Consider the following 12236-nt stretch of genomic DNA (forward strand, 5'->3'; position numbering starts at 1 on the left):
TGGTTAGTGCCTAAGGTCAAACATATTTGACCCCAAGGTCAAATTTTCAAGTTTTAGGAACCATATCGTGTTGTACCTCAAATTGAACACCTCGATGAGTGCTTTCTAGATATGTCAAGCTTGAGACATTATGATGTCATTTGGTGACGTTATGAGGAAACGCATATTTTTCATGGTTACTCTGTAGAACGATTCTCATCAGAATCTCTCGTAGGCAGATATTCCTCAAGGAGTCGCTCCTGGTGGATAGCAGCTCTGTTCACCTCAGTGTGACCTTAAAGAAGTCACACGTGGTCACCTTTTGGCAAGATACGGGTCACCCTGTGGGTGACATTGTTTTATTTTACTGTTAATAAATTTATTAGAAATCTTCCCAGTCCGTTTCTGTCCCTTCTTACATTGGTCCAGCATGGTCCGGGTCTGAGTATAAGTGGGGTTTCATCCCCGGTAATCGGTCTATCATAGCCGGGACGTCCTGTGCAGTCCCCACTCGACTGCAATGAACCGGAAAGGCAGGTGGCAAAGCGGTAGTCGGTAGTGTGAATGTACCGCTGCCGGTAGAGTAAATCCGGTTCGACCAGGCATTCAGAGGGTGTGGCTTCCCCGGTAGTTTAAATCGCGTAGCTACTTAAGTAAATTGGCTTTAGACAAACAGACCCTATGCGGTTGAGATATTGGCAACCACGTCGGATTATAATCGATCCGCCAGCTCGCGGAGTTATCCGTGTGACGGCCTACAATTCCGGGGAGTCTGGTGGAGATGACGGAGTTTCCCCCACCTCGCGGTCGTTCTCGCCACTGACCCTCGCCCACTACAATATGTTGGTTAAAACTCGTCAGTACGTAAAGTTATTTGTACCTCGAAAACGAAAACCCATTAGAAAATATGCATGTGTGTGATTAATTTGTTAAAAAAATTGGTGTCCCTTTATATGAACTTTTCTAAAGCATTACTTGGTTCCTCCTTTGACGACAAGGATAGAACAGCATGCACACAAAATTTTTTGAATGTGCCATATTTTCTGTTGTCCAGCATTTTCCACAATCCATAGAATGTCCCTTCTTTTCTCTTGTTTGCCACATGGCATGTACCACATATAGGGTCCTTTTCTATGACCCTTGCATTTTCCCCAATAATTAAATATAGTTTGTTTGTGTACTCTGAGAACCAGGAAGGTGGGACAGAGTGACGAATATTGTGGGTGAAACCAATTGGAAACGATTAAAGGGCTTCGTGGAAGAGGCAGCGATGGAAGGAAGTATGGAAGCAGACACCAGGAGCAGAGCCAAAAACTTTTTAGGCAGTCATGGAAAGATGCAGCACTGCATCTGCAAAAGGAGTAAAGGCCCGGTCACACCTTGACGTTTTCGCCAGCGATGGCAACGTATTAAAATGTATGTAAAACGCTGGCTTACGTTGAACTTTTGATGTTTTTTTTTAAAGATTCGGACGTATTCATAGCGACTTGGTCTTATGTATAACGCATTGGTAACGGACACAGAACGTTTCGTTGTGTTATAGATAACTTATACCAACGAATGCTGAACCTGTTGTCGGCCTACACAACCGATGCCCAACGATAGTCTAACTTAGGCATAGCACATTGCATGCATCGCCGACGATGTCGTGACGTAGCCTATTAAAAGGCTGACGCACAACGATTCGAATCATAACTGCCGTAGAAATGGAAGTGTCAACATCGCGGTCACACCTTGGCGATCTTGCCAGCGTATGCCGACCTAAGAAAAATGTGTCTAAAACGTTGGGGCACGTCAAATACGGTATGAGTAAGTTTGGTATACGTGAGTAGAACGCTAAAGTACGCTATCATACGTCGTAGTAAGTAGAGTACGTCAAGAAATTTTAAACATGTTCAAAATTTTACGACGTACTCGGCGTATGACACACGTTCCGCATGCGATGGGGATAAGTTGTACACACGATATGTGGACGCTTACACACGTCCACAAAGGCTACTTATAAGCTACTCATAAGTCGAAACACGTCGCGGTAATGTCTTTTTTACGCGAAACTTATTTCTAACTTATGTTTGACGTGCTTTGAACCAATTCTTTACGTAGTCCCAACACACATCGACGTATGTAGACGTATTCCAATGACGTCTTCCAGTCGACAAAAAAATAAATTAACGTGTTTCTAGCTTACAACTGCCATATAAAGACGTGTTCCCAGCGGTTTTGGGAATTGGTATATAAAAATGCTGCTCATAAGAGGGGAACCCAACAGTGTTTTCGAGTCCTTTTTGAGTCGATGTCCATGTCAGCAGTAACAGTATCAGTATTAGTATCAGTATTAGTATTAGTAGTAGTTTGTTCATGTTGGCAGTAGTAGGTGAGTGTGAGGGGGAGGGTGTGGGTTATGATGGATCGTCCTTGCATTTAACGATTTAAATGATAAACTCAACGATTTAAATGGCTGCAACTCTACTATTGAAAGTAGACGCTTGCACTCAACAATTGGATTTTTTTACACTCAACGACTTTTAAACGGTACCACTCAACTATTTTCATTGTTTACAATGAACGATTTAAATTGCTGTCACTCGCCTTTGTTTTTTGATGCTGGGGTTTGTAAATTTTAATCGTTTCTTCTGAACGTGTTAAATCGCTCAAACTCGACTATTTTAAATAGACGCTGCCGATGGACAATTGGAATCATAGCCAAGCTAGACATCGAAGTGTGAACATCCTCGTCATGCCGAAGAAAAGTTTGAAGAATGCTGCAAATAAGTGTCCTGGCCGTGGCTGTGGACGCTGACGCAAGGACGATCCATTATACCGACGTCTTTCAGCCTTTGAGTAACTTAAAAGTAACGTCTGTCGATGTGTGGCAACGATCGCGTAACGTGCCAACAACACGTTAATCATAGGTTAGAAATAAGTTTCGGGTACGCTAAACATTACCTCGGCGTGTCTCAACTTATGATTAACTTACAAGTAGCATGTGTTGACGTCTGTCAACGATCGCAGACCATACATACAACTTGTGGCCAGCGTAGCGGAACGTGTGAGTCATACGCCGGCATATGTCGTGAAATTTCAAGCATGAAAAAATTTGAGGACAACCAAAAAGTACAACGTTTAAAGCCAACGTACAACGACGTATGGCAGTGTTTTTCAGCGTGCTCTCAATGTTATCAAAACTTACCCATAACGTATTCAACGTGTGCCAGCGTTTTAGAAAAAAAATTCAAAAATCGGCATACGTTGGCTAAAACGTCTAGGTGTGACCGGGCCTTTAGACTGGAAGTGAAATCCCCAGTTGGTGGCAGTAGAGTTAAAGTACTTTAATACCCCCAATACGACGATTACGACTACTGCTACTACAATACAACGAAAATTAAAATTTTTCATCATATGTCAGTCTGTCTTGTTTGTTTGTTTGTTTGTTTGTATGTATGTATGTATGTATGTATGTATGTATGTATGTATGTATGTATGTGAGTGTGATAACTCGTGAACGCTTTCAGCTATCTTTGTCAAACTTCAACAGAGGATTCTGAAGGACAAATGTGAGACTGTCAATGTTTTTGACTGTATATGTCAATAGTCAATGTGATATGAACATCATTTGCATGATTTTCGTCACACCTGTCAGGCTGCTGCCTGATGCCTTTTTGTTTGTTTGTATGCACAGAACGTGAATAGGTGTATTAATTACATGAGACCACTATATACATTAAGACCATTGAGACCCTCAAGACACTTCAGACCCTGAAGGTCCATTTAGCTCCTTAAGACCCCTACACCACTTTAAAACCTTAAGATCCTTTAGACAGACCTAAGATCCTGTAGTCCCCCAAGATCCTTTATACCCTGTTAACCATTTATAACTCCTAAGATCCTTAAGACTCCTTCATATCCTAAGGCCTTCGACCTTCACACCTCTCAGACGTTTCTCGACGTTTTAAGACCCTTTAGACTTTAAATTTTACCCTTTGACCCCTTTAACCTTTATAAGACTCTGGAGATCATTTTGACCCTTCAGACACATTTCGACCTTTTCAAATATTTAACTTTTCAGACCTTTTCCCTTTACAACTATACCATTTAGACCTTTCATTTGCAATCAATGACTTTTCATTGAATACATCCTTCCATTTATTTGCCGCACAAACTACACCACAGACAACAAGTCCTGGCAAGAGTCTGACAATATCTGATTGCTGTCTGTCGTTTATTTGATTGTTTCACTTATGTGCACTCCTGAAATGCTGGACGGAATGAGATTAAAACTGACGGTTGTATTCAAGGGGTGCCGGGAAGGCTTTATGATGGAAACAATTCCATAGCTCAGGGAATTAAGGGTGGGGGACGGATCCAAATTCTCTCTCGGTAAATGTGTATCGTGTAGCGGCCATTTGGTGGAAGGGAGGAGGGTCATTGAGCATGACCACCTGGCACAAATACATGAACCTCGGCCCCTGTTGGGTTTCTGAGGCTGCCTGACGGTATCAATTCCTAAAAATACCAAAGAGTACTTGCTGCAGGAGCACCGAGGGGCATATAAATGCATTCAAATGCGACAATCTTTAAATTGTGTCTGCATCTGCATAATGCAGATGCCTCACAAGTCCATGCTCACTTGCCAGAGCTTTGAGATGAAATTAGGTAATTATCCCACGCCAACCAACGAAGTTGGCGGGGGATATAGAAATGGGTTCCGTCCGTCACATTTCGTTTCTGCCCAGCAGACACACGATGTCAGTATGAAAGATTTACGACATCGGGAATCGGCCGCTTGGTTGTACAACCATATCACGACGCGGTACAGCCACAGCGCGATTATCGAAAACTGTTTTTTCTGCCTCGTGTGTTGCCATGGTGACCGCTTTTCCACCTCGTGCCAGGTGGTTGTGTCTGCCTTTCAGCAGAGGAGAGATCTGATTGGCTAATTCCTATTTCCGCATCACGAGCCGCCATTAGCAAAGTTTGGTTAAACTTGGTAACTTTTAGCTGTTTCTGAGTGTAGCACACAATCCGCTTTAATCTGCAGAAGACTTTAGCTTTTTTAGTTAAAACTAGTGCATGCCCGTAGATGCGTGGCCGTACGTGCAAAGCCCCCCCGCCCCCGCAAAAAAAACTCAAACCGCGTGCCAGAAACAACAACCACACAAGCCGTTCCTTCGCTTTCACGTACCCGTACGTGCGTGGCTGTACGTGCAAAATATATATATATATATATATATATATATATATATATATATATATATATATATATATATATATATATATATATATATATATATATATATATATATATATATATATATATATATATATATATATATATATATACTTTAAAACCGCTTGCCAGAAACAACCACACAGGCCGTTCCTTCGCTCTCGCGTGGCCGTACGTGCGTGCCCATACATGCGTGGCCATACATACAAAATAAAAAAAAACTTTCAAACCGCGTGCGAGAAACAACAACCACACAGGCCGTTCCTTCGCTCTCGCATGCCCATATGTGCGTAGCTGTACATGCAAAAAAAAAACAAACTTTCAAACAACTACACAGGCCATTCCTTCGCTCTCATAAACGACGACTGGATTGGGGCATTGTGTTTATCTATAAATGCGGATAAGAAATCGAGAAATTATTAGAATACAGTAAGTCATCACTATCCAAAAGTAGTGCGTGCCCGTACGGAATGTTCACATCATTCCACGAATTATCGCTTGCATTGAAGTAACAACTGCTGTGATACTTACACACAGAGTTAATTAAAATCAAGTTTACCTCCCTGTCTTTGCTTGCCATGACATTCGCTGCCATTTACCATTGGCACTCCTACCCCACGGTAACTAAGGCACCGATCGATCCCCATCGTAACCAGCACGGCACGTGACGTCATCGACGGTCGGCCGTGCACCGGCCTACGAAGCCACGCCCACGCAGCAACATGTCCTGTGATTAGTAACTAAATGGCGCATCGGCCACGCCGACGCAGTACATGTCCTGTCATTGGTTGGTAAATAAATGGCCATAACTTGGGAATCACTTGTCCGATTAATATCACATCTTGAAAAGGCACATCCTCAGGTCCCCAGCAATATACCTGGCAAGTTTCAATTAAATCGGACCAGTGGTTGTCGGGAAACAGTGGTCACAGACACACAGAAACACAGGCCACACACACACACACACACACACACACACACACACACACACACACACACACACACACACACACACACACACACACACACACACACACACACACACACACACACACACACACACACACACACACACACACACTGCTGGAATTATAGATAGATGAAATGAGGTCAATGAGATGACAAATGAAGGGGTTGAATGCAGACTGCAGAGCAATGAGTAAGGAAACCTGTCGTTGTGAATCGTTTTTACCACCAAATTGAGATGTATTTCGTTGGCAAGTATGTTGAGTGGAGCTGAATTCCTTAACACTTGCAAAGGCCACAGCGTTTTGACAATTGGAAACAAAAAAAGTTCTGCACTTTTTTTGATAAATTATTTTTGGAACAATTTTTCTTCAATAAATAAATAATAATAAAAATCGTCTCCATGTGCATTGTACACACCTTTATCTCGTTAGCACCTCTTCATAAACAACATGGCTGAGGAAACGGCGCTTCTTCTTTGTTTCCTTGTCCAGGGCAAGAATACGGAGGCTTTTAATGGCCAATTATTCAATTAGCGCCAACGTATTTTGCCTTTTCGCAAGGAAAAACGAGAAGAGAAGAGAAGAGAAGAGAAGAGAAGAGAAGAGAAGAGAAGAGAAGAGAAGAGAAGAGAAGAGAAGAGAAGAGAAGAGAGGAGAGGAGAAGAGAAGAGAAGAGAAGAGACTCGTAATGGCGAACGCGGCTGAGTTTCTCTTCCCCATCGACCACGGCTACGCAGCAACGCTTCCTGTCATTGGTTGATAAAAAAATTGCCGCAGCAACGGTTCCTGTCATTGGTTGGTAAATAAATGGCCATAACTTGGGAAGCACTTGTCCGATTAATATCAAACCTTGAAAAGGCACATCCTCAGGTCCCCAGCAATATACCTGGCAAGTTTCAATTAGATCGGACCACCGGTTGTCGAGAAACAGCGGTCACACACACACACACACAGACACACACACACACACACACACACACACACACACACACACACACACACACACACACACACACACACACACACACATACACACTGCTGGAATTAGAGATAGATTATCTTCCGCTGTGATCATTTTTGGTAAGTATAATATTATAAATCGATTTTGTCATAGCTTTTGTTTTTGGACGTTTTAAAGATCACAGAATCCATGATGTGTGCTGGAATCTATACAGTTACATTCAATGGAAACTCTCCCGGGCCCTTCGGGGCACTCGATCGTGGTTCGAGCCTTGGACTCGGGAACGTGTATCTGACGATCGAATCCTCTGGCACCTCCAACACCCGATTTCATCGTTCGTTTATCACGTTGAGCTGTCGCTGATACGGCCCTGATCGTGTGGAGAAATCGACGGTAAATAATCAATTCAACGTGTGGCCCTAAATGGAGTTCTTTCATCCCCTCTTCCTGTGCAGGCTGGAGTTCCCCAAGGTAGCGTTCTGGGCCCTGTTCTTTTTCTGGTTTTCATCAATGATCTCTCGGACTCTCTGGAAAATCCTCTATTTCTCTTTGCCGACGACTCCACCCTCTGCCGTACCATCTGTCATCCCTCAGACCGGCAAGCAGCAGCTTCTTCGCTCACTGCAGATCTGGATAAAATCACAAACTGGTCCAACACGTGGAACATGTCTTTCAATCCAGACAAATCTCACACTCTCACTATGTCTCTTCGAAAGGACCGTTTACAAAACCCCCCCATCCACTTTCTCAACAATCCTCTGGAAGAAGTCTTTTCTTTCAAGCTTCTGGGTCTCACTATCTGCCATGACCTTTCCTGGGAAAGTCACATTTCCAACCTCGCCTCAAAAGCCAGTCGCCGACTGGGAATCCTCCGTCGTGCTAAGTCCTTCCTCGGCCCTCTTGAGCTCCTGACCACTTACAAAGCTTTTGTCCGTAGCCTGATGGAGTACTGCTCTCCCCTCTGGGCTGGTGATCCTGCCTCCCACCTTTTTCGGCTTCACGCTGTCGAAACCAGGGCATTTAAGATCATCGGCATCTCCCGCAATGAAGTTGAGTCTTTGGGCCTCTCACTCAATCACCGCAGGTTGGTCGGTGGTCTTTCTGTCTTCTACCGACTCCTCTCCAGCCTTGCCCCCCTGCTCTCTCTGCGATTTGTCCCCACCACATCTCCACAGGGCGCTCAAGGTCCGCCAACAACCCCATTCTGGTAAAACTACCAAAATCACGAATCACTGCTCATCTTCACTCTTTCATTCCTCTTTTTTCCCGCCTTTGGAATAAACTTCCTCACTCTATTCTTTCCCATTCTTCCCTCCAGGCTTTCAAAACAGCTGTTCACCACCACCTCTTATCTTCCCCCATCCAAATCCTCGATCTTTTCTACCCCCGATAATCCACCCAAGCCCACTTCCTTCATTTCTCCTGCTTTCCTTCCTGAAAGTCCCTGAAATGTCCATCTTCTCTTCGACATGTTCCCCGTCCCATCTCCATCCCTCTCCCTTCCACAGTTCACCTAATGTGTCTGTTCCCCACTGTTTTGTCCCTTCCACTCCCGCCCCTCTTGTCTCATGCCTCCTTGCTGTGAGTTGTGTGTTAGCTCTCATACGAGCCTCGACCAAGGTATACAAAAAAAAAAAAATTCATTTTTCCGCGGGCCTGGTGAAAAAAAAAACACCGGTCTGTGGTAAATAAAGGGGACTCTACAAAAATTACTTTGGACAAGTTAAATTGGTTCAGAACCTTTTAAAATATATTTCTGGTGTGGATAATGCTTCGGCCGTTCGGGTCCGACGAATTACCGCATTGTGCCGCAATGTAACAAATTTAAAGTTCCACTGCCCTTAAAAAAAACCTCAATTAATATTATTTTTTATAATATATTATTTTTTATGTCCTCTTTAAACGAGTTAGGCCTAACCAAAGGCAAAAGGAAAACAATTGTCAGTTATTGTTCGCCGAAAAATGTGGTTTTGTCATAAAAAATATTAACCCTTTGGCCGCCGACAAACTGCCGCTTGGAACAATGAAGCCTTCATTGTGGTAGTTTGTCACTATAGGGGAATTGTTCAAGTTTTACGGTGCACAATTGATTTATTTTGGTAGAATGGTTATCAAAAGACATTAAAATAACTTTATGTTATACGGAATAATATTAATTGAGGCTTTTTAAGGGCAGTGGAACTAAATATTTGTTACAAGCTGCTTCGAATACTGGTGTACTAAATTGTCTTTATTTTATAAAAATAAGGGTGACGTCCAATGCTGTGATGTCCACATACAATTTGTGTGGAAAGAATGCGAAGAGACTTTTCCGGAACCTGAATTTTTATAAAGTTGTCAGAGGTAATGAATTCTGCTAAATGACAGTTTATAATGTGCATGACTTGAGCGTAATTCACATTGCAAGTCTTGTTTGATGAACATAAAGCCCAATAAATACGAAGTGGAAATTCTTATTATTTTTCACAGTACCATGGCCAGTCAGCCTACAGCAACGGAGGCAGATGTGGACACTGCCATATCACAACATTTAAAATATGCCCCTGATCGGCATTGAGTTGCGGGCAGGAACAAACCCTCATCTATCTATAATTCCAGCAGTGTGTGTGTATGTGCGTGCGTGCGTGCGTGCGTGTGTGTGTGTGTGTGGCGGCTGTTTCTCGACAACCACTGGTCTGATCTCATTGAAACTTGCCAGTTATATTGCTGGGGACCTGGGTGTGTGCCTTTTCAAGGTTTGATATTAATCGGACAAGTGCTTCCCAAATTAGGGCCATTTATTTACCAAACCAACTGCATCGCCGTGGCCGATGGGGAAGAGATCCTCAGCCGCGTTCCCCATTATGGGTTACAACATGCGGACTTCCGGATAGTGATGACTTCCTGTATTCTCATAATTTCTCGATTGTTTATGCACATTTATAGATAAACACAATGCCCCAATCCAGTCATCGTTTATGAGAGCGAAGGAATGGCCTGTGTGGTTGTTTGAAAGTTTTTTTTTTTGCACGTACGGCCATGCACGTACGGGCGGGCACGTACCAGTGTAATCATAACGAGTAACAGCAACACGCTGTTCCAGCCATCCACGTCCTTAATTATTTAGAATTTGCAGCATAGTTAATTGTAATGTTGTATGTTGGAAACCCAGCCTAAGTTTACATTGTGAAAATATTTACATGTATTTAATGCAAAATGAAGTTATTTTATTTTCTTGTGAAATTAAGATTGAAAACACCCAACAAATTAATTTTTTTCGTGCTTTGGAATTATTTTTGTGAGATGCATTCAAAATTGTGTTTTCATACTTAATGATGTTAGATTTATATTTTTTCTTTGTATGAATACACACACATCAATATATATATATATATATATATATATATATATATATATATATATATATATATATATATATATATATATATATATATATATATATATATATATATATATATATTTGGTGTCATTGATTTGCCTGATTGTAATTCAGTTTTATATAATTTTATGCACTGTTCATATCATGCCAAGTATCATCTGTTTCAGTCTTTTTGCACCTCATTCTATTGATGCCCGCTGTGGGACATAAGTAAAAATATTTCTAAATTTTTTATATCATGGAGAAATTCTATCAGAAAGGTGTTTGACTTCCCAAGTAGGACCCATATTGTACTCTTTTACCAGTCATTGCTGAATTTTTACCTATTGTATGTGAACTATTATGTCGTATAGCAAAATCTAAATGTGGTTCTTCGTCTTCTCATAATTCTTACCTGAGGTTGCTTAATTATGAATCTTGTAACAATGGGTAGTATATCATCAGTAGCGAAAACTTTTAATTACATTTTATATAAATGCAAGTTATCTGTCAATACCTTTTATGCTCCTAATGCCAATAATGTATGCAAGGATAGAATTATCAGCAGTTTTACTAACTCTCTCTATCTCTCTCTCTCTGTGTCAAGTGCAGCTTGTGGCTGCTAGTTGCATCATTGGTTGGGACGTGGCGATGCCGCTGATGCAGTGTCCCCCTTACCAGTACACTGGTACTCATTTTGCTGACCTCCGAAGGATGACAGGCTGAGTCAACCTCCTGGTGTATTTTAATTCAGCAGCCAACAGGGCTTGAACTCAGCACCCTCAGATCCCAAGCCACCACCCTAACCACTAGGCCAACACCAGGCTTGAGTTTTACTAACACTGCATGATGATGTTGTACTTAAAGGTGCCTTTGTGCAGTCAATTATATTTGAGAGAGAAGCTCCACAGTTCCTCTCTGGAGCAGAACTTTCTGAATTTGAATTGTTAACTGTGATTTGCACAAAGTGAATTTGTCAAAAAGGTATTTATGACTTTTACCCCTGTGGTATTTCTTTTTCATCCCCATTTTTAGTATATGTTTCTCAATTGCAATGGTATCTACTTTTATTTATTGTACGTTTGTATTTGAGTGTGCTTTTTTGGTACAAATAAAGATATTATTATTGTTAATACTGCTTGTATATTTTTTCCGCAATCATGCTCTGCATGATACGTGATAATAAATGATTATGAATTACAGTTGTTTTCAAGTTGTGGTCATTATGTGTTACCGTGCAACGTATAATGATGTTGCAATGCAAAACTTCAATGTTTTGATAATGGCACAGGTAGAACAGCGGTGCTCCGCTGGCCCCAGACCTACGGGTCGAGGGCTCCATCAAGCTGGAAGCTGAAGGGTGTCATGCACTGCAATGTTCGTTTCTTTGGTGTGCAAAGAAAAGGGCAAAAACAAAAACTCCATTTTATGAACGTTGTGATAAAGTTGAAAAATAACGTCATGCTTCAATGTTGTGACAACGTTGAAATCTGACGTCATGGGTGTTGCAAATACAACTTCCCACTGACCCAATTCTGACATCAGGATAGAACCAGAACATGACGCTGCAACAACGTCAGATTTCAACGTTGTCACAACGTTGAAATCTGACGTCATGGGTGTTGCAAATACAACTTCCCACTGACCCAATTCTGACGTCAGGATAAAACCAGAACACGACACTGCAACGACGTCAGATTTCAATGTTGTCACAACGTTGAAATCTGACGTCATGGGTGTTGC

At 41.9% G+C, this 12236-nt stretch overlaps 1 protein-coding gene across 1 annotated transcript in view; it reads left to right on the forward strand.

Annotated features, from left to right (window-relative positions):
• MYMK (myomaker, myoblast fusion factor) overlaps positions 1-11592 on the forward strand; it is a 112170-nt gene extending 100578 nt beyond the window's left edge. The window contains exon 6 of the mRNA XM_085854366.1: positions 11106-11592. Coding sequence (XP_085710492.1) covers positions 11106-11219 — 114 coding nt within the window. The 3' untranslated portion in view covers positions 11220-11592. The remainder of the gene's footprint in view (positions 1-11105) is intronic.
• Positions 11593-12236: the final 644 nt, after the last annotated feature.

This window comes from Eptatretus burgeri, chromosome 14 (assembly GCF_056783735.1).
Source record: "Eptatretus burgeri isolate ZD-2024b chromosome 14, Ebu_testis_v1, whole genome shotgun sequence".
Lineage (NCBI taxonomy): Eukaryota > Metazoa > Chordata > Myxini > Myxiniformes > Myxinidae > Eptatretus > Eptatretus burgeri.